General features: G+C 35.7%; 2 protein-coding genes across 4 annotated transcripts in view; both read left to right on the forward strand.

Annotated features, from left to right (window-relative positions):
• LOC124153937 (histone-lysine N-methyltransferase eggless) overlaps window positions 1-9485 on the forward strand; it is a 43740-nt gene extending 34255 nt beyond the window's left edge. The window contains exons 20-23 of one of the 2 annotated variants that reach the window (XM_046527349.1): window positions 2766-2830; window positions 6594-6683; window positions 7459-7625; window positions 9054-9485. In XM_046527349.1, the coding sequence (XP_046383305.1) occupies window positions 2766-2830; window positions 6594-6683; window positions 7459-7625; window positions 9054-9260 (529 nt within the window). In that variant the 3' untranslated portion in view covers window positions 9261-9485. The remainder of the gene's footprint in view (window positions 1-2765; window positions 2831-6593; window positions 6684-7458; window positions 7626-9053) is intronic. The other variant, XM_046527351.1, reaches the window with a different exon arrangement.
• Window positions 9486-12192: 2707 nt separating this feature from the next.
• Window positions 12193-17180, forward strand: LOC124153938 (DNA fragmentation factor subunit beta). 2 transcript variants are annotated; one of them, XM_046527352.1, is made up of 7 exons: window positions 12193-12379; window positions 12451-12552; window positions 12635-12770; window positions 14798-14992; window positions 15274-15424; window positions 15511-15729; window positions 16783-17180. In XM_046527352.1, exons 1-7 carry the CDS (start codon window positions 12362-12364, stop codon window positions 17000-17002), a joined length of 1041 nt encoding a protein of 346 aa, XP_046383308.1. In that variant the 5' UTR covers window positions 12193-12361; the 3' UTR covers window positions 17003-17180. The 2 variants fall into 2 exon arrangements, with proteins under 2 accessions (XP_046383308.1, XP_046383309.1); XM_046527353.1 differs by lacking the exon at window positions 14798-14992.
• Window positions 17181-22238: the final 5058 nt, after the last annotated feature.

A 22238-nucleotide genomic window follows, 5' to 3' on the forward strand; every position in this document is an offset into this window, starting at 1 on the left:
TGCCTACCTCTCCTTCCTTCTGAAACTACTCCATTTCCTCACACTCTCTTTTCCACCTAGCCTCCCTTGTCCTTTTAGTTTCACGTCGTAATCAATTATTTATTTCACTATATTTTATTTTGCCTTGTTCTGTATCCACGTTCTTCCACTTCCTTCTCTCCTCCATTTCTTTTACCATTATCCTCCGTAATCCTTGGCTTCTTTATCCTTCTGCAGTCAACGTAACCAATTGACTTCTCAGCTGCTTTGACTATTCCAGTTTTAATATTAATCCACCCTTCCTCTACAGTCTGTGTATTTTCTATCTCCCGGACACCATTTTCCACTAGTTCCTGATATTCTCTCCTCATGCTCCCCTTCAGAGCTTCTACTTCCCATTTCCTCACCTTCCTAACTTTCTTAAGTCTTTTGAATCTCACATTGCATTCATAAGTACTAGGTTGTGGTCTGAATCTGCATCCGCTACAGGGAAACTACACCAGTTTTTCACACTATTCCTAAACCTCTGTCTTACCATAATGTAGTCTATCTGATATCTCCTCGTATCCCTGGGCTTTACCAGTGTACCTTGCCCATTATGATGATTAAATTAAGTGTTTGTGATCAATAATTTGTTTCTCCTGCAAAATTCTGCTGCTTTCTCTCCCCTATCGCTCAAAATTCCTAACCCAAATTCTCCTACTCGTTTCCATCCCTCCCTTCCCCAACTGAAGCTTTACAGTCTTCATTCACTTCCAGGTCTTTCTTATCCAGAATTTCTGTAATTAATTTCTTGAGCTGTTCGTATACCTCATCTACTTCTTCCTCCCAATGATTACTAGTGGACATGTAAACTTGAACCACCACGAGGTTGGTGGGTCGCTCCTCAATTTTTACCATAAGAATCCTATTTTTTACCTGATCTATACCTACCACATATGTACTTACCCATCTTCCCATTTAATACTAAAGCTACCCCTTGTTGACTTTCCTCTCCACCACTATCTATAACCCTGTACCCGTCACTCCAGTAGTCCCCACTGTCCTTCCACCTTATTTCAGATAGACCCAAGATATCACCTGCCCTTAAGGGCTGGGTCCAGCGATTCCATCCGAGGCTCGTTCGATGAAGCTCTATGTTTCCACAGAAGACATAGTTGGTAGGGTTTCCCACTTCCATACCAACAGTGTTTTTTTACGTGACACCATCACAAGGGCTACCTTTCGTCTGGCTCCTACCCTTCGACCTATCTGGCATGGGTGGTCCTACTGGGAATAATTTAGAATTAACCCTGCTAGTGCAGCTCTAAGGGTCATGGGAGCACGCAAGCCTTTCCACCGAATCAAGGTTGTAGTCCAAGGGAAAGGACTGTTACTTAAAGGAATAGAAAAACTTTGTAAAATTATATTTTCAATAATGTAATGGGATCTTATTTAATATGTCGTTGATTCAATACATATTCAAATTAAGACATCTGTTAAGAGTGGAATCCTGGCACTAAAAATGAAGAATATTGTGGTCTGAGGTAATTTTGCTAGTGAAAAGTCTCTTGGATCCCAATCAGGCTGAAAGAAAATGAATTTTCATTAATAATTCAACAACATACAAGATACTCAAGTTAAATTATTTTTGTACAAGTAAAGATGATCTTGAAAAATAATGTGCTGTGTTTTTGTAAATATTTTGGATAGTATTGTTAATGTCACTATGTTTTAGATTGAATTTAAAACTTGCTAACAAAATATGCGAGATAGATTACATACTTATAGCTTTTGCAATACTGGGGATAAATTCATTTTACAAAAAAATATGGGTAAAAAAAATATTTTCTCAATTAACATCTCTGAGTGAAAGAGAAAATCATTTACCATAATGAGCCTGAGGTTGAAAATTTACTTGATTTTTAGAACATATAGCTACTAGAAGCAGTAAAGTAATTGAACTGATAATTACAATTACGTATTACTAACCACACAGTCTAGATTAACTGGGGCGTACAAAGTTCAGTATGTATTGATGAGGTAATTATTGTGGTTATCAGTTTTAAAATGTGTAGAAAAATCAATACGAAAGTTTATTTCACCAAAGGCCTATGAGTCAATCAGTTTTTTGCTGCCTAATGCTATCAGAGTGATTGTCACAATTGGTTCATGATAATCCTGAACTTCACCTGAGTAGAAAGATGACGTTCCTAGCAGAATCCTTTGTATAATATATATCAATTCATAAAAATTCTCTAAATTTTATTACCTGTGTAATTAAGACTGTTATTAATTGATACTTCCATATTATTAAAACATGAGTATTTAAATAAATAAGGAGAATGGTGGCCGTGTGATTTGTTTAGTATGTTTAAAAACATTGTGTACATCATGAATTTGTTTACTGTATCATGCATCCTGGTGAAAATGAGCTATCTGAAGTATGTGACAGGAAAATCAAAAAGTTGGTTGACCATTTTCTTTGTGCTTTAACGATAATTTAGCAAAAAATATTAAAGTTGGCATTGTTTTCATTGAAGTTTTATGTCTAAGAATATTGTTTGAAAGGAAAAATGAGAGATTTAGCATTTACAGCAAATGTGATGGCAATAGTTTAGTCCAGCATATTTTAATGTTGCTTTTAAAGCCATTCCTTATAATCATTCATTGGTCCTCTTGAATTAATCTGTCATTGATGAGGATAGAAAATGAACACTATAATATTTTATTTTCTCTTTATAAACTCACCAAAGAAATAGGCTTCTTTAGCTAAAATTATTCTGTAATTTCCTTTTGTATTTTAGGTCAAGATTAAGAAAAAGAACTTCCAAACAGCTTGATGAAAGTGACTCTACAAAAGATGATGAAAGTGAGTAATTTTAAAATATCTATCTTCAGCCTATCTCCCTGTAATGAAGGTTTTAGTGAGTTAGAGTATGATGATCATGTTTGGTAGTATACTGGTTTTTCTTCTGTTCATAACTTCTTTTCTATCAAAAGTTCAGCCTCTTTTCTTTTTTCTTGACCATCTCGAGTGCACGAACCCTAGTGTGACTTCTCAACTTACAAGATTTCAGTGAAAAGCTGAATTATGATTGCTTATATATAGTGTATACCTCCCTGTTGTACACACTTATGATTTGAATGGCTCATTGGAATGAAAGCAAGGTTTCATCCCTGGTAGATTTGTATGCATGAATTCCAAATTCTGAAGATGTACTGTGGCTATTCTGTAGAAGCATGGAAAACTAAACCACATCGAAATTAACACATTAAAAACCGGATGATGTTTTTTTTTCAACCTAACCCTTTGCCAGGTATATTTTCCAGAGAGTTTTCGTTTTTTGCGGTCAACTATAAATGATTTAATAATTAAATAACTGAAGAAAATATAAAGGCTATCAAGTTCAATACATCGTTTATTTAGGTAAACAGCAGACAAAGTAGTTACAATGTATCATTACAGGTGGTATATAAAGATAGAATGTAGTAAACAAGAGTTAACTTGTGACCCGTCTATAATAGATAGTGTATGAAACACTAGTAAACTCGAGACCCGTCCGCAATGTGGAGACAAAATCTTAAATTTATATTTCTTATGTCATTGAGGTGTGAATTTTTGTTCATCAACCATTTTCCAATTTGCTGTCCAACCAAGCGTTCAAACCGAACAAGCATTCAAGTTTATATAATCATCTCTGGTACAGTGATATTTGGCCAAATGCAACTCCTTGCAATGAAGTTTCCATTTTGTGCTGCTTCAAAATTCAACATTCAACTTTACCATGTACGGTAAGAAAATTTATTTATTTATGAAAGTATCAAATCAAGATCAAATGAAGATGAATAAATGATCAAATGAATAAATGCTCTAGCTTGAAGGGACCCATTATAAGATGAAAATTACCGTGTAGAGTAGAACCTCAAATTTGCAAAACTTCCTGTAACGAAGTGATATAAATTTACAAATTATTCTCCAGATCCAGACGGTACATATAGTTGAAGGCAGGGGTGATAGGAGGGTTGGGAATTTTGAGCTGATTTGTGAGCATTATATAGTTGAGGAAAGGGGGAGATGGTTGATGAACTTCAGATGCTGGGAGGGTTTATCTTGGATTAATTACACCCATGTCTCGTATAGCGCAAGGGATGCGTTCCTTGGGGTCTTTGCGCTATACGAATTTGCGTTATACGAGAGCGTTTTAACATAGGGAAGATAGGGATGCGTTCCTGGTAGCATAGGTCTTGGGTATTGAATTTCCTCGAAAACATCTATATTCCCATAAAAAGCCTTAGAAAACATTATTTCTATAAATATTTATAGTTAAAAACATCTTTAAAGATAGTATTCACGCATTCAAAGACTTTTATTCACGTTAAAAAAAATTCTTACGTGCTTTCGAAATTCCGTCCTGTCGTGCGGGTGGGCTAACATCTGCTATCTCAGGGGATCGTAATGCGTTGCCGGCAGTTGATGATTTTTCAAACTAGTCTAAAAACAACTATTGTGTCACCCAGGCCCTTTTGTCGCTCATCGAAATGACAGGAAAATGCTACTTTAAATGCCATTTCATAGCTAGCGGAGTTTATGAATGATAAATCATTTTAATTTGAAGTCCTCCGAGTCATTAGCAGCTACGTGAAACAGTCTTTAAATGCCTTGAAACCTGACCCAGGTTTTCCTTCCCTGAAAATGAATGAACGAGAATGCATTCTTTTCCAAAAGAATATCGTCTCATCTACACTAAAAACTAGTTGAGGGGGAAAGGAGCCACTTTCAATAACAGCTTGGAGTTCATCAGAAAATGTTGTGGTGGCTGCGCTATCAACACTTGCAGATTCACCAGCTGATATCGCCGCACTGAAAATACCTGCTTGCCGTTTAAATTCTGGAACCAACCGGAGCTTTCACTTAATGTCTTGGAGCGATTACCACTCTCGTCTTTTTGTACTGATTCACCATGAACTTTCCGTATGTGTAGACCGCTTGGTTGAAGTTGGTGTGGCTGAGGTCACTGATATTTTAGCTTCGTCTTTATTCAGAATAAGGCATCGTGAGTTTAAACTTCCGCGCAATATCGCTTTGACGCTCTCCATTTTCAAAGCAATTGACCTCTCTCAAGTCCTCTTCTAGGTTAATGGTTTTTCTTGATAAATTCTTGATTTTTCTACACGCATTCCTATTTTTTGCCATATTCTCTTGGTTTTTACCCTGTATGGCTCTATCTAAATCACCTTCTTCTGCTGAACTGTATTCCTGAGACGCAGAAGGGCTATGACTGCGGGGAGGGAACGAAGCCATTGTGTTTAAGACTCTATAGCGGACCCTTTTATGTGTTGATGCTATTCATGCGCAACTCGGTCACCGCTCCGTGAATACCGATGCCCTTGAAGGCTTTAGCGTAGACTCTCTACCTGGAAGTCAATCCCCGGTAACCTACGACGGCAAAAATACGTCTCAAACCGTATTGCTGAAAAAAAAAACTCATTTCCACTAGCCCCACGCTTAATTAACGATCTAAATTATTTATTATCATTCTGTTAAGGAGACGAGATAAATCTTCGGTAGGCCGGCTATCTAGACCCAATGACGAGTAATACTTTTGGCAATTGCGCAGCAATGAATTTCGATTAATATATAAACAAAAAAGAAGATTTGAGGCAAGAAATAATATTAATATGCGTAAATTGATAAAAATTTCGTGTGTACTTAGCGCAAGTTCACGTTTTATCACGAGAGCGTTTAAGATTTTTGATTAGGCTACACTGCGTTGCAATGTTTCCCCGAGGGACGAATTTGCGCTATATCGAAATTGCGCTAATCGAAATTGCGCTATACGAGACATGGGTGTACTGGAGATAAAGGAGCAGGGAATGGAAGGGAAAAATCTGGTAATTTGTGAAGTTTTCTTTCGTGCTAATGGCCGATATGATGAAAAAATGTTCCTAAATGTCCATTTTAGTCCCCTTTTTCACTCTGTGAAGGATTGCTGGGATGAAATCAGCCAGGTGACCTTCTAAGAGCCGTAATAAAATTGTGGTTTTGTACCCCCCTGAACAAAATTCTTGCCTTCCCTTAGGGACCCCAGACATTATGTCATGATTGGAGAATTTAATTCTTTGACTATTGAGACTATTAATGCATAAATTGTTTTCTAAAATATTGAGTAGGTATTTCTAGAGTTTTGTCTCCTTTGCAATTTCAACTTGGAAGCTGGCATGGTGATTCTTTAATGGGGAGAAAAGCTGTTGTCCTACTCGATTTGGTTGCTAACCAATTATTGCCTTCAAATGCATCTCTGCTGAGGGTGCGAATCATCCCTGTATTATTATGTACCACATTTTGTTTGGAAATGGGGCTCAGGAAAATTGTCCTGTCCATGACAAAGTCTGGTAGTAACATAGCGAAGTGTCAGCCCCTTCAACTTTATTATGAATGGCGTTAGCCATATAAATGAACTATGATGGAATATCATATTTGGATTTTGGTTGTTACTACCTGTTCTATTTATGAATATATACGTACATTGATTCTAGTTCTTGTTTTGTTTTTTGTTTTTCATTTTTTCATTTGATTCATGTTAACTAAAAAATGCTGAATGCTGAGGTTTCATTAGTTTTTTTGACTTCAGCTTCAGCAAATACCAGACGAAGAAGTGTTAGGGCCAAAAAGCAGAATGAATCACCCAGCGTGAGTGGTGATGAAGAGGATTCGGATGGAGGTAAATTTTTGTGGTTTTTGTTTCAATTCCCATGTGTTCTGGATTAGGAGAAATTCTACACCATCTAGATGAGCTAGCCTTCCCAAAAACAGGTTAAACCAGTACCGTTGATGTTTCTGCTAAATCTGTATCATTTGACATTCATCTTACCCTCAAGAACTTGGTAGGCATGTTGGTTTTGGCTACCGTATGGCATTGATTACATAATGAGCCAATTGAGGATGCATTTATTACATGTGTAACATAGAAGTTAAATAGTAAAAATAGTTCTCTGGCAATACCTTCAAGTTGAACCTACAAGTCAATTCAATGTTTTTAAGAGGTAATGATTCACTTTAGCCTAGAATTAGGGTCATACATCAAATGAGAATGTCTCCTTCCTTTTCACTAATCTATTAATTTGTGATTGTCCTCTCTTTGTTTTTAACTATTCTTAAAGGGTAAGTGTTTTATTTATTCTCACATTAAAATTGTCCTCTAATTTTAAGTCTCTAACAAGAGGTATGAAGTAATCTCATTGTGTAATTAATGCTAAGGATATGGTAGAGAAAATACCTATATAACTTTAATCTTAATATATATGTACTATTTGTAAGACTACTAATTTACCAAAAAGTTGTCTGTAAGAATGCATGTACATAGTATGATTTTATGCTCAATTTTAAGGTCATATTTAGATTTCTCTCATCTCCAATCTTCTTTAGGCCACTTTTATCTCCAATGACTTGTGTTTGATTCTAATATTTATGTAAATATTCTGATTATCTTCTTGTAGTTGCTCAAAGGCAGCCATCAAAATTTTCTGCTGAGGAACCTCAATCGTGTGATAGAGAACCTCCAGCCAAGTCCAAATACCGATCAGTGAGGGAAGTTTTTGGACCAGGAGAATATTGTTACATCATGGATGCTAAAAGTATTGGAAATGTAGGAAGATACTTGAATGTAAGTATGTTGACGCTGTAGATATCATATTCATAGTGTTGCTTTGATGAATCGAACTATGATGAGACCTCACGTCCTGAATGATTTGTTTATGTTGGGAGATTTTTCCTGAGTGTATAGCATACAATTTTGAAGAAGTTTTTAAGGGTTTTTCTTTTAAGCTATAACTTTGAGCAACATAAACACGACTGCTGTGAACGTACTTTTTCTTCCCTTCTGCCATGCACTTTAGCAAAAGCACTTCGAAGGGTCCCTAATCATGGACCCTTTCCTTGATGAGCTCACCCATGCAGGACCGTCTCATCGACCCTACCCGCCTCCCTCCCAAAAAGTGACCGCTCTGACTGCAATTTGAAAATCAATCAATCAATCCAATCATCCAAAAATGATTGTTTTCATCGCACTCCTGCCAATTAAGCAATCAAGTACGTCTTTGAACCGTATTTCTGCAATGAAAAATAATGATTTTGTTAACTTTGCTAAAATGGCCATTTTCTAGTGGTCCGTAGCCACGAGAGCGGTCACTTTTCGGGAGAGAGGCCCCCTGCTGGTAGGGTTGATGAGACGGTCCTGCGTGGGTGAGCTGGTTGAGGATAGGGTCCCGGATTAGCGACCCTTTGTAGAGTGTACCATGCCCATTATTGAAGTACCTGCTCCATGGACCCACGAAACACATTTTAACCTTTTCGCCGCATGTGAGGAGAAGGTTTTCGGAGATTGAACAGCAGCGAAAGGGTTAAAATAATGCTCCTGTTGCAAGTTCCCAAATAAAAGACTTGAAAGTTTCCATTAATGCCGACACAGACACCAAATGTGGGGAAAGGCAAAATTCTGCAAAATAAAGTAAAATAAAAACAAATAACCAGCCCAATCGAAATTCTACCGCAAAGTTATAGGACAGTTCAATTGCAGAAAAATAATTGTTGAGCAACAAATTAAAAAAATTATTCCATTGTGATATTGTTCCAGAAATAATGATAAAACACAGATGTGAGTTAAAAAATTAATAACATTAAGCGCTTTTCTGATTGGGCTGTTATTCATTAAATAGCCAAGTTAGTTATTTTTACTAAAGGAATAATAAGAGTACTGATAAAAATGACAGGAAACAGTTCAAGTCAGTCTGTTTTAAGTTCAAAGATCTATTACCTGTTGTATGTATTTAGTGACTCAGGAAAGTAGAAAAAGAACTGGATATTCTACTGTGATTGACATTTGAATGACCTTCTTTGGGTTAGTGCAAGAAACTTTTAAAAACACTTATTTTTCTCCTGAAGTCAACTGTTATTCTGCTTTTTTTGGTACACTATTTTAATGTCTTTACAACTGTTGGTGATATCTGAATACATATTATGAAAATTGTCTTGACTTCCTTGTATGTATATTTTTATATGTGATTTCTAATTCTGCATTTCCTTTCATTCACAGCATTCTTGCTCCCCGAATGTTTTTGTTCAAAATGTTTTTGTGGACTCTCATGATCTGCGTTTTCCATGGGTTGCCTTTTTTGCTCTCACTTACATCACTGCTGGTACAGAGTTGACTTGGGATTATAACTATGATGTTGGTAGTGTTCCTGGGAAAGTGATGTACTGTTATTGTGGTGCAAGTGATTGTAGAGGAAGATTATTGTAGATCGATAATTGTTTTAGTTTAATGTGAGAATGTGATATGTGAATTTAACTTCGTCTTATAATTGTGCATGTGGATACTTGAATGCAATTCCTCCTTCATTTTTTTAAAGTTTTGTACTGCTCTCTTTGACTCATGAAGTGTTCTTTTTTTCAATCAAATGAAGTTTGAAAGAATGTATTTATGGAAACTGAAGTGTAATGAATAATAATAAAATTATCAGAACAATTTAAAATATTTCAGTACAGTCCACTTATTTTCTCTATTTTCAGGGGTCTTTTTTATCCTGTTAATATTAGCATGAACCAATGCACAGTGAATAAATATATTTTCTATAATATTAAGGTAATGAAATATTTTAATAAACTCATGATTATTAAGGTCACTTTGTGCATGTAGGTGCTCCCTCCTCCCCATCAGTATATTAGGAAATGTTATTCTCTAATAATCTCTGCTTTGTTAAACTCTATTAAATAATACATTAAAACACCACATTTTATTGATGGGATTGTTAAATTGCAGTGTTTTATCCATAATATAATCTACTCCTTGAAATGAAATATTTTAAAGATTAGATTTCCGATTTATAAAAAGATACTTTATGCAAGTAAGCACTCGTTCCTCTATGTTTGCCAGTCTCACGGTTATTATTATTTTCCCTAATACAGTGAAAAGCAATATTTTATTCATGGGAAAGTAAGTTAAATCTAAAAAAAATACTGTTTTGAATGAAATATTTTAATAAACCCATGATTTCTATGAAGGTCACTCAGGCACTCGTCTCTCCCCGATGGCATATATACAGTTGTTATTACTCGCCCAATTAATGTAAAACAAAATATTTTATTAGTGAGAAAGTAAATTTGAGCATTTTATTACATAATTTACCCTTGGAAATGAAATATTTTAAGAAAGTCTCCACAAATAAGAATGTCACTTTGTAGTTATGTGTTGAACCTTCCTGTCAGCATGCATATGTTATAAATTTCCCAAATGCAGTAAATGCAAGATTTTATCAATGAGAAAGTACAATTTAAATGTTGTATCTCACAAACTACTGTTTAAAATGAAATATTTGGTGATATTAACACCCAGGCTCTCTCCTCTCCATGTCGGCATATGTATGCAGATTTATAACTAATCAAAATGCACTAAAACACAATATGTACTTCATTAATGAGAAAGTTAAATTTCTGTAATTTATCTCATAAACTACCTATTAAAATGAAATATTTTATTAAACACACAATTAATAAGGTCATATTATAAGTACAGGCACTGGCCCGTCTCAGTGAGAATGCACACATGTATCACACACATAACTCTCCGTAATGCAGTTAAAAATATTTTACTGACGATAAATTACAATTTCAGCAATTTATCTGATAAACTACCATTAAGAATGAATACTTAAAATTAACTTTCCGTAACATTTTTTTGATTTCTCTGAGGCTTTGGGGGGGGATGCATCCCCTCATCCCCCCCATAGTTTTTGCCACTGTTTTCAGCATTCATTCACCTGCGTAGGAAAATCTCCGACGAGAATTTGCGGCTTTTGTCTCCTGGGTCAAGATACATCCAGACGCATATTTTCGTCTTTAGTAGGGAAAAGGTTAAATACAGTTTCCCACCCCTACCTGTTGGCATACACACAGATGTTATGACCCTCCCAAATTTATTAAAAAACAAAATTTCATTGATGATAATGTAACTTTAAATATTAGTGTTTTGTCACATGATTTACCCATGTCAATGAAATATTTTCATAATTTGAGGATTAATATGAATATGTGCAGTTTCTAGCCCCTTCCTGTGTGCAAAACCACGAATATTATAACTCCCAAGTGTTTCAAAAAAGTAATTCTATCTTGACAATGTTAAATTACAGGGTTTTTTCTTATAATTTCCTTTTTTAAGAGAAATATTTTAATATACTTATGATTAGTAGGATGGTGACTTTATATCCTCAGTCTCTTGTCCCTCCCAGTCAGCAGATATATGAATTAGTTGTAACTCTCCCAAAATACAGTAAATAAAATATTTTAATATAGATACATTTGAATATTAATATTTAGCCCTTTGAAATGAAATATTTTAATTAACTAAGAATTAAAAGGACAGTCAATTTATATGGACAATTTCTCACCCCTCCACGTTGGCATTTACACACATGTTATGTACCTCTCCCAAAAAATTAATAAAAGAATAAAACAAAGTATATATTATTGAAGATAAATTAAAGTATTTGTTGTTTTCGTGAAATTTACCCTTTGAAATTAAATATTTTATAAACTCAGGGTTAATAGGATGACATCTTTCAGCACCTCTCTGTGTGCCTGTACCCATTTGTTATAACGTTCCCAAATGTAGTAAAAAAACAATATTTTATTGATGATATAGTTTTGTATCAGTGATATATCACATTATATACTATTTCAATTATAATTTTTTTAATAAACTCAGGATTTATAGGATGGTCACTTGCAAGGGTAGATCCAGGATTTTTTGTGGGGGGGGAGTGCACAATGGTTTGATAGGTCTTCTCATATTTGAGGATATACGAAAACAAATTATAACTATTATTGGATAAATATTCTATTTATTTTGACTGATTATATTGATCCAAATGGCCGATAGATTGCTGTGGTGGCGTTGCTTGATGATCTTTGAGGTGCTTATGCGGTATGCCAATTTTAAATGTTTTTTACGGAAAAAAGTACCTACTAAACCAAGTTTTGTACTTCATGGTAATATAAAATTTGTTAATTTAAATGAATTTAATTCCCTCAGTTCTCCAGTGTCAGTATGTAATTAACGTTGCATAGAGTTGTCCGGTTGTCCTTAAGAAAATATTTAGAAGATGAAAATCTACTGAATTTCAAACCCCGCCAAAAAACCTTCCTTTCAAAAGAAACTCGTAATGCGCATCTTTCTTTTGAATGCGCGCGAGGAGACCCATTATCGAAATTTGTTTACTGTTTACGTCACGGACGATAAGAGCGCATATTTAAGTGATATCGACGAATGAGAAGTATTCTGATCAACTTGTTAGGGTTCTATTCATCTTGGCCAACTTATAATGTTTGTCGTTAAGCTAATTGCAAATGTCTATCTCCAGTAAGGTAAACAGAATTCGCATAAATTTTATGTGTAAGTGCTGATTCATTGTGGTAACATTGTTTATGATATTCAGCTGAGAGGGTTCAAGGTAGCCGATTCGAAGAGATCACGTATTTGCGGAGTTGCCTGTGCCACATTAAGCGACCTACGTCTCAAGGGATGCCGTAAGCTAAATGTTAGAATTTGAAATGTGGACCAAGTTTGTTCATCAGTTAACATAACGTGTCCATTTACTCAGTCATTTTGTTCATTTTCAGATCAGCAACTCTGAGGCATCAAAAGTTGCAATTTTGTTGCAGGATGGAACATTTGTCGAGGATGACGACTATTTTCAAACACTTCCAGCCCAGACCTTATTTATTTTTCAGAAGAAAGGCGAGACAGCTTTAACTGGTAACTTTCAAATATCGATGTCAAAATAACATTGTTGTAAATGCGACCGTCATTAAGTGTTTGCAGTTAAACTTACCGGTATAAATGTATGCTCACCTAAACGTCCTCCTTCTACCATGCCTAAACTGTTTTCTTGACGGGATACCATGCTACTGTAAAATCAGGAGTTAGATTTTGTCCTTGTCCCCGTTGGCTGGTTATAGTAGTTTTTACCCTCATCGATCTAGAAAATCTTATTATTGCCTTGAATCATAGATAAATTTATCTAGTTCCTATCATTGGTTAAGCATTCGATTACGTGTGTGGGTAACAGACGTGGTTGGTTCCTCTTTATCGGATATAATAATTCCTTTTCTTTGTACTCTCATTCCTCTTTTTACTGGCTCCCTCTACCTCTATACCGTGGGTGAGATCTCACGAGTTTGCAATTTATGCTTCAACTTTTTTATGAATAATAATTTCATGGTGGCATTTTTCCCTTAGGGTTATCTTACAAATTAATGCAAGCTCAATATTTGGATAGGTAAGGAAATTCTTTTTAGAACATAAAGTCCATAAAAATGTAGAGGTTTGGGTCCATATTTGTTTTAAAACGGAAAAGGAATCTTAATGTTAAAGATGACAACAGAAGTGGAAAAATATCAAATCCTATTGTTCAACATAGTGAATTGCAGTATGTAATTGGAAATTTAGGATGAAAACGCTTATGGAAGAGCTTTAATTGTAATCTTTTGTGGGAGAATCATATTTTAACCAAGTGCAATTTGTGGACAGAGAAAAAGATTTGGATTTTACTGCTATGGAAGAAAATTGACTCAGTTTGCCAAACAAGATCAGAAATGTCTCCTCATCTTAGTGTCACGTATTGCTGACAGTCATTTGGATATCTCAGAAAATTCTTAAGGTTGAATTTTTTCTACATCTGCTTCATCTGAAGATAACATGAAATTGTGGCATGACAGGCTCAGCCATTTAAGCTATCGGGGTATTGAAACTCTCCAGTCACAGGTTGATGGTATGGAATTGGATGCCTAAACTATTCTCTTGGAAAAGTGTTCTAATTGTGTCTAGGGGAAATAATCACAGCTGCCACATAGCCACATGGGGAAAGGTGCCACTAGACCTTTTAAGCTATTCCACTGTGGTGTTTGAGGACCAATCTCACCAGAATCGTTTGTTGGGAAAAGATAAGTACTTATGTTTATTTGCAACTTTACTCATTTCACAGCAGCCTATGAACTAGATCAAAATCGGAATTCACACGATACACAAAGATGTTTCACGCCATGGCTACAGCTCATTTCAACTTGAAGATGAGTAGATTTTGCTGTGACAATGGTTGTGATTTCTTGTCCAACGAGTTGTAGGAATTTTGAAATACATTTTGAGTTCACAATGGGATATACCTCTCAACTAAATGGTGTCTCAGAATGCATGAACAGAACTCTTATTGAAAAGGCTCTTCGTTTGATACTTCAATGTAAATTGAATAAGGCGTACTCAGAAGCTGGATGAACTGCTGTATACCTGATTAATTGAAGTCTTATATCGGCTATGGAAGGAAAGGTACCTGCAGCTTTGTGGTACTATAAGAAACCTGATCTGAGTAAGTAAGATTATTTGGCTGTGCTACATATGTGCTGGTACCAAAAGAATTGAGAACAGAGAAGTTAGACTGCAAGTCCTTGGAGTGTTATTTCTGTGACTTGAACTTATAAATGGCTAAACAAATACATTTCCTTGAAATAACATGGATTTAATGAGCATCAAAGGCCTTTGAACTGGAGTAAAAATAAATGAATGTATCATCATATTAGATGTAGATATCACGCAATCCCCATCATAAATTATTAGGAAGCATTCAGTTGTCAGTATTTTATTTTTTCTCCGTAAAATTGAAGAGTGGGTGAAATGAATTTTAGGTGGAGTCTCCAATTTCCATATCATTTGCACTCCAAAAATTTTCATTACATTTGTTAGGATTTTAGATTTTTTTGTTTTTAATTTTATTTTACTTTTTATTGTAGGGTATCAAATATTATACAATGCTCTTCAAGCTGTACACAGTGATTATTTACACTGTGGGGAAGAGGCTATGAAATTTTTTGATCGTACCACAAAGGATAAGTTACTCAAACTCCTGAAAAACTCTTCTCAAAATGAGGAGAAAAAAAGTTTATGTCACCTTAGTCATCGAAATGAACATCCTGAATGGTTTGAACGTAAATATCATTTTTATCTTCTTTATGTTCTGTAATATTTTACTTGTTACCTGCCAGAGTATGAATTTATGAATGCTTATTCTCTCACACCTGCTCCCTTAATATTTATGTAAAAATATGTTTGGAGATCTATGCTCAATGAAGACGTATGGAAAATGTTAAATTAATAGATGCTCAATGGTGATCAAAAATGTCATTCCTGAGTGCAATTATGAATATGTGGTATTTTCCTGTATTCCTGATAGATTTAAAAAATATTCTTTGTCCTTTATTTGATCAAGCTCTGGATACCAGACTACAAACAAAGGAAGATTATATGAGTTCTAGAGCTCGTGACAGAGTGCGTGGTTACCTGTATAAAACTCAAGATGAATTGAGGAAAAGAACTGATTGCAGAAAACAGCAGAAAATAATTGAAAATGTTTTGGCAAAGTAATTGATTTTATTAATTTGTCCTCTATTCTAAGTGTTAATGTCTTATAGTGATTGATTTTCATCAAAAAAGTTTCTAATTTCAGGTTGAAAGCCCAGCTAACAAAAGATGGACACTTTGGAAGCTATTTTGACCGTAAAACTAAGGTTATCTCAAATCGCTTTTGTAACCCTAGTGGATACTTTCAGTGTGAGGGTCGTTGGGATGTTGGAAAATGCCTATATCATGAAAATCTGCATGGAATAAATCCTTATGAAAGCCATGAAATGATGGTGATTTTCTCGACATGGAATCTTGACCATGGGTAATCTTTTTATATGAATCTAAATGTATAGTGGCTTATGACTAAAATTATTATTATTGAAAGATCATCTGTGAAAGGAAGAGATTATTGAGGAAGAAAGTTTACACTTAGAATATTGCCTTTTAGTTCATTGATATGTGTGTTCAGTGCTTTTGAAGTCTACAGTTTTTCCTATTAATACCACTGTTAATGGTGTGTCAATCCATTTATCGATGGCTATGTTCTGACAACACGTATCTCAAAATTTGGCTGGTTCGAGACGGGTATCTTAATCAAAGTGTAACGACATTAAAAAAATAAAATTCAAGCAAAAAACAGCTTGTTGTTTGCAAATGTATGCTTTTTCAGTTTTATGAATTTTTGGTTTTTAATTTTAGTGTACAATTAAAAATATAAATCCTTTCTTTTGATCTCCTGAAAATACTATTTTTGAGATACGTGTTGTTAGAACTTAGCCATCGATATGTAGGTTATTTTTTTAAGTCTTGCGTGTGAAACTAATCTTTTGCATGGTTATTTAGTTTCTTAATTATAAAAATCTTTCCCCAGATTTCATGTTTAATCATAAGGATCCCATGGTCCATTCTCACTTAATCTATTTTTGTGTGTTAAATTTCATGAATTTAGCTCCTATACAGAACAGCCATTGCAATTGTCATATTGGATTATTCTCAAACTGATTGTTGACGAGTTCACCTTGTGGAAGTCCATGGATAGTGATTATTGAAACAGCAATAGTATTTTTCCACACTTATTTATTTTTCCTCAACCGGTTTCAATGCTTACACATCATTATCAAGAGCTGTCGCATCATTGTCAAGAGACAACGATACGAAAGCTGTCTTTGATGATGTGTAAGCATTGAAACCGGTCGAGGAAGAATAAAAAAGTGTGGAAAAATACTATTGGATTATTCTTCCAACCAATGCTATTGTGAGATGTATATGAAGCTTGTGCCATGTGGTGTTTTCTTTTTTTGTTAGTTTATTTGGAGTATGTATCAATGATTTACCTGAGCACACCTAGTATTAATAGGAATTGTCTTAATTTCAGCATTGAAAGGTCAAGAACCATCATACCATCCCTATTGGAGGCTACAAAAATTGCTCTTGACTGTGATAAGGAAGACAAGTTGAACTGGGAATATTTCTATTCCTTGCTGTTCACAAGGTCAAATCTTAGATTAGTGCACATAGTTTGCCACGACAAAGGATCACATACTTCCCGGACATGTGACCCCGGAGAATATTTTATGGAATGTAAAAACAGGTGACAGCAGTTTAACTTTTGGTTGTTAACAGGGGCAGTCTGGGGTGGTTGGGGGCCCTTGCCTGGGGCTCATGATGTGGACTCCTTAACCCCGTATTCTGGGGTCCTCCCCTGAAATTTTAGGAAATTGCATTGCCCGGAAATAGATTTTGACGCTGTTCTGGCTCTTGAAAACCAGACGAGAGTAAACTTAAAAAAAAAAATGGCAATTTCATTAGAAAATATATTATGAAAAGTGAAAATGTCACAGCTTATAAAATTTAATAATGTGTTATGGTTATATTATCTATTATTGTTTGTTCCTTGAAACTGCTGAAATCTAAAAATCCTCTAAAATAACATTCTCTAGTAACCCTTTCAAAAAGCATTAGGTTCTCTTTTATCTCCTGACACTTTTATTGTATTTATTTTTTAAATATAATTATTATACAATTAGTATCCATACAGTGTAAAGCAACTAATGAAAGTGTAGAATTTTATAATAGCAAAAAAAACTTTGGTTCAACTCATCTGAATCTTTTTTTTTATTACACTTTTCATGTACGATTCATGATAGACATGAGCGTTGTGGGGACTCCCTATGTTCAGGTCCCTTGGGGATTGCCAACCTGTCCAGACCACCCCTGGCTGTTACCTTTCTGGGAAATTATAATTCTCTTGGATAGGATATTGTGCTCTTGTTGTTTTGTTTGTAGGAAAAAGCACAATAGGGTAGTTTCCTTCATCGAAGAAAACGAAAGGCATTGATTGCGATTCGTTACCCACCATTAGTGTATTCATAATACACAAATTATTTGGTTTTAGAAATACCGGTTTAGACGAATGGCAAGGGCCAAATTATATCCTCATTTGAAAAAGGCCAGATTGGCGCCCATGCGATGCCACTCCACGTGACGTCACAGGGACCTAGTTTCTACACGAGAGGATAGGAGTTATACATCGTCTGAGGTTACCAATGCATGCAAGAGGCACAGAGCTCAGGGGAACATGTCTTAATAATAACCTATTAAAACTGGCTAAGGTCGGAAAGTTATCTTCGTTTGATAAGGTATTAATAAACCTTTTTTAAGCGAAGCACTACCAGATAGCATGGTACTCAGCTACCCGCTAGCATCCTGCGTCGTATCAGCGCTCAGAGCCTCTCCAAGGTCACCTCACAAGGCGGGAGGGGGAACCAGAAATGCGTCACACGGACTTTTTTCCCATCATTCCTACTTATGCGTCGCGTTTTCGCGCGCTTGAAAATTTTCACTTTTCATTTAATCGCGAAAAATAGATATCGTCATTTAAAAATCTAAGAGCGTGAAATACGTACTCCAGAAGTAATAATCTTTCGATTTAGGCAATAAAAAAATAATAGGAAACCACCCTATTGTGTTGCACAAAGTTATAAATTGTTGAGACTGACTTCAATTCAGTCTGCCATTCATGCAAAAGCTATTGGCATATTTTGTGAAGATGTAATAATTTTTCATATTTTTATGAGGTTTAAGTGTTACTGATGAAAATTCTTTGAATACCGGGGTTGTCTGGAATTCTCTATTTTGTAATAATTATGAACAAAATGTGGTAGTACGACTGAAGATTAAAATAATCTTGTCTCTTTTCAAATATTTTGATTTGCTTGGTATTGTATGAATATTTGGCACATTTTGTTGGGTCTCATTCAAGTTATGCTCCAGAGGAAAAGTATATTATTACGTGTATACTTATAGAAATCTTAGGATGCATTCTCAGTTTGTCTATGTACAGGCTTGAATGAAATGATCCATTTCCATTCAATGTTCCATTTAACCTCTGTACAGCCACTTTTCACTTGTGGTCTCATCAAGGATTCCCAGCAGATGGATATGCTTTCACTTGAGGATAGATCTTCTTTGTGTGTAATGGGACACCTCCTTGGGAATATTTTGTTTTCTTTCTAGCAGACACCATTGGCACAGGTTTTCTGACCCACCTCTCATAATTAGGTAGAATGTCAAGAGATGTAAGATGAGCGACACCCAGCAGGAAATGTATATGTTAATTCTGTCACTGCGGCAGCCATTGACTTTTAGTACAAATCTACATATGTGGGAAAAAGCAAACAAAGTTTTCTGCCATCCCAACTTAGTGAGGGTTACGTAGGCAGCATTATAATTTATAACAACCATTTTCCTCCTCTCTTACCCCTGTGTCCAGTTTCTATTGAGCACTATTCTAAAAAATAAAAGAATGACCTCAGGAACTCACTACATGTATACAGTTAACCCTTTCGCGCTAAACGTTGGGTATAGCCGACAAGCATTTTCATACGTAAAAGACTTAACATCAGGTATGGCAGTCGTGGATTTTTCAGTGCAATCGACCGGACGTCAGCTATTGTCGGCATGGGGGAAGGGAAGTGTCTGCTGAGGTAGCAATGGTCGGATGCATTCAGGCCCTGCCTGAGATCCAGTCAAGGGAAACCTAATGACGACTCCTCGGCAATTAAGCCCGACCCTACAAGGGAAGGATCCTTATCCTGATCATGAGGAAGGAGTATGTATGACCCCAATGGTTATCCCTGCTGTGAGGGTCAAAGGAGTGCAAGCATCCACAGAAGGGTCAGCAGTAAAATATCAAAGGGGTCATGCACATCATAAGTAATGGTTAACCAGAGGTAAACGTTCCGACCATTGTCATATGTAATACAAAATACTTAAAGATGTTCCTGCTGCTAAAAGCATGAATCCCAAATTGGGAGCATCTCAATCAGACAGGCACAGTGTGACCTGATGCACGTTCAGTATGTTGCTAACCTCTCCAACTGACTCTCTCTTTTGTCACTTGTGTAGTCAAATTTCATTCTGTTTTTTGGACATTTGTCTATCTGATAATAGCATGCCAAAGGGATAAAGTAAAGGGTTGAAGGGAAATCGTACCTCTTCAGAAAAGAGTTGTATTTGAAAATAAAACTGCATTTTAATGTTATTACATACCACGTACATCACATGCACTACATTTACCAAGAGTGAACTCGGATCAGCCTGTGCTCGAACCTATCTGGAAAGAGAAAGTGATCTGACAGTGAATTTTGTACACCAAAATGAATTTAACATACCAATCTTCACCTGTGAATTCTGTCATCTTTCTGTTTGCCTCCCTCCTGTGTGTTTACATTTTGCTGTCTTTTTCATGTCTAAATAATTTAGTTTCTTAATTTGGAATTAGTGATAATTGAATATATGTTTTATCATCTTAGCCAGACACTGATATGTGTTGGGAAATTTTATCCGATATGTATTGGATAGTAATGAATGGAATAGAATGGGAACACCATCATAAATTGTTTGCCATTGTTAGGGAATTTACCTCAGTCAAATACCATCAACGTATAAATTAAAGATTTAGCATGTGTTTTTCGTCAGAGCATAGGACACTTAACTAAGTCAGAAGTGGTCATGATTAGTGGGAGTTATTGTTGCTAACCATTTAAATACAAATTGTTGGGTAAGTTAGTTTCAAATGAGCAAAGCCACCTTTGAGCAATTTTGCCTAATTTAAGAACCAATACATCATGCCATGGATGCACACAAAACTGCCTTTTTGATAATAAGTGTTCTCTGAATGACAAAGAAGAATTGCCGTATAAAACTGAGCTGGATCAGCTTGTTGTGTTACCCACTCAGAGTGGCCCAGTTGGACTGAGCCCAGATTGAGTCAAATGTGAGCTCACTTGGCTGGCTCTCCAACTGGTCTAATAAGACCACATCATTTACCAACCCGGACTGAGTCAGCCTGATTGATCTCAGCTTGGTTGGTAAACAGTGATATACTGAAATATGTAGGAGAGCATTGTGAATAGAAAAATATATATCTGAAATGTGAAAAAGGTGGTTCCTTCAGGGCATAAAAAGGGTGAAGTTCTTTTTGAGAGAGCTAGTAATTTCCACCTCCCTGGGCTGTTATTGCAAGAAAAAGCGATGGAATTCGCAGTGATAGGTATGTACTTGGAAAGGAGAACTATAAGGGTCTGGTTACACAGTACATTTAATGATAAAAGTTAATGTGTGAATTCATGAATGATTTCGGGGGACTGGAACGTAAAATTTACGAATGCATGAACCGAATTTAAACAGGTTCTATTTACTGTTAGTGCTTTTACACAAGTCGGTTGGTTACACAGTGCATTTTTGTGTTCATTTACGCATTTGTTCTTCAATGAGTTCATGTATCATGTAAACCAGCCTTTATACCTGAAATCAATGGCAATAAGAATTCCAGTTGAGAAAGAATTATTTTCTGAGCGATGTATTGAGAGAAAGCTGAAGTGAGCTAAGAAGATGCTGGAGAGTGGGTGAAAAGGTTGCCCATTCTACTGGAAAAATATTTCTCTGGAGTATCTGAAATCCAAGTGAAATCAGTGACGTAACAATGGGGGGGGGGGATAAGGGGATGTTTCCCCCCAAAGCATCAGAAAAATAAAAAAAAATATTTAAAAATATTGTCTGGATTTGATATATCATAAGGCCATCTGTGTAAAGTTAAATTTTAGGTGCCAAAATGATGTTAAATGCATTTTAGGCATGTTATCTATCAAAATTTTTCCTTTACTCCCACGTTTTCTGGGGGGGTTAGGCTCTACTAACCCTTCTCATCCCCCCCATAACAAATTCTTATAGTTACGTCACTGCAGCAGCCCAAATACATACTCATGAGTGAGTATGTATTTGGGCTGCACCTAACATAACTGGTCCGAAAATCATAAAAATGATCTCTGGGGAAAGGGTCAAAGAAGAAGCTGCTCGTCTTACCTCGTGCAATCATGAGTGGTGGAATTTTGAGACAACTTGTGTTAGGAAAAGCTGAAAATCCAGTTGCATTACGTGAGGCAAAGGAGAGGCTGGCATTCAATTACTGGCTTTTAATCTGGGCCCAAAGGCCGGATAAAAAATAATTTGAAAATCACAGAAAAAAGACTCATAAAATTCCTATCGATTTCCATTTAATAAAAACGACTCTCTTGATAAAAATTATGTAATAGACGTAATAGATGTCTTCGTTTCAAATCACACCAATCGCCCGCCATGGTGCTAACGCATCACATTCGTTGCATAACTTCACGAATAAAAGGAGGAAATGCTGATTTCACGCAACTAAGTATTTTATCTCAATTATGACCGTTATATTGTGATGCTATTTAGAAAACGCGGCAGAAATTTCGTAATTGATAAACTGAAAAGAGAATGTGAAATTATTTCCTGAACCAACAGTTTTGT

This window comes from Ischnura elegans, chromosome 2 (genome assembly GCF_921293095.1).
Source record: "Ischnura elegans chromosome 2, ioIscEleg1.1, whole genome shotgun sequence".
Lineage (NCBI taxonomy): Eukaryota > Metazoa > Arthropoda > Insecta > Odonata > Coenagrionidae > Ischnura > Ischnura elegans.

Bases quoted from the DNA above. Each gene is read 5' to 3' on its own strand.
- LOC124153938 (XM_046527352.1), top strand. The intron at 12,553-12,634 runs GTTAGAATTTGA...GTTCATTTTCAG, and splicing joins AGGGATGCCGTAAGCTAAAT to ATCAGCAACTCTGAGGCATC. The intron at 12,771-14,797 runs GTAACTTTCAAA...TTTTTATTGTAG, and splicing joins AGGCGAGACAGCTTTAACTG to GGTATCAAATATTATACAAT.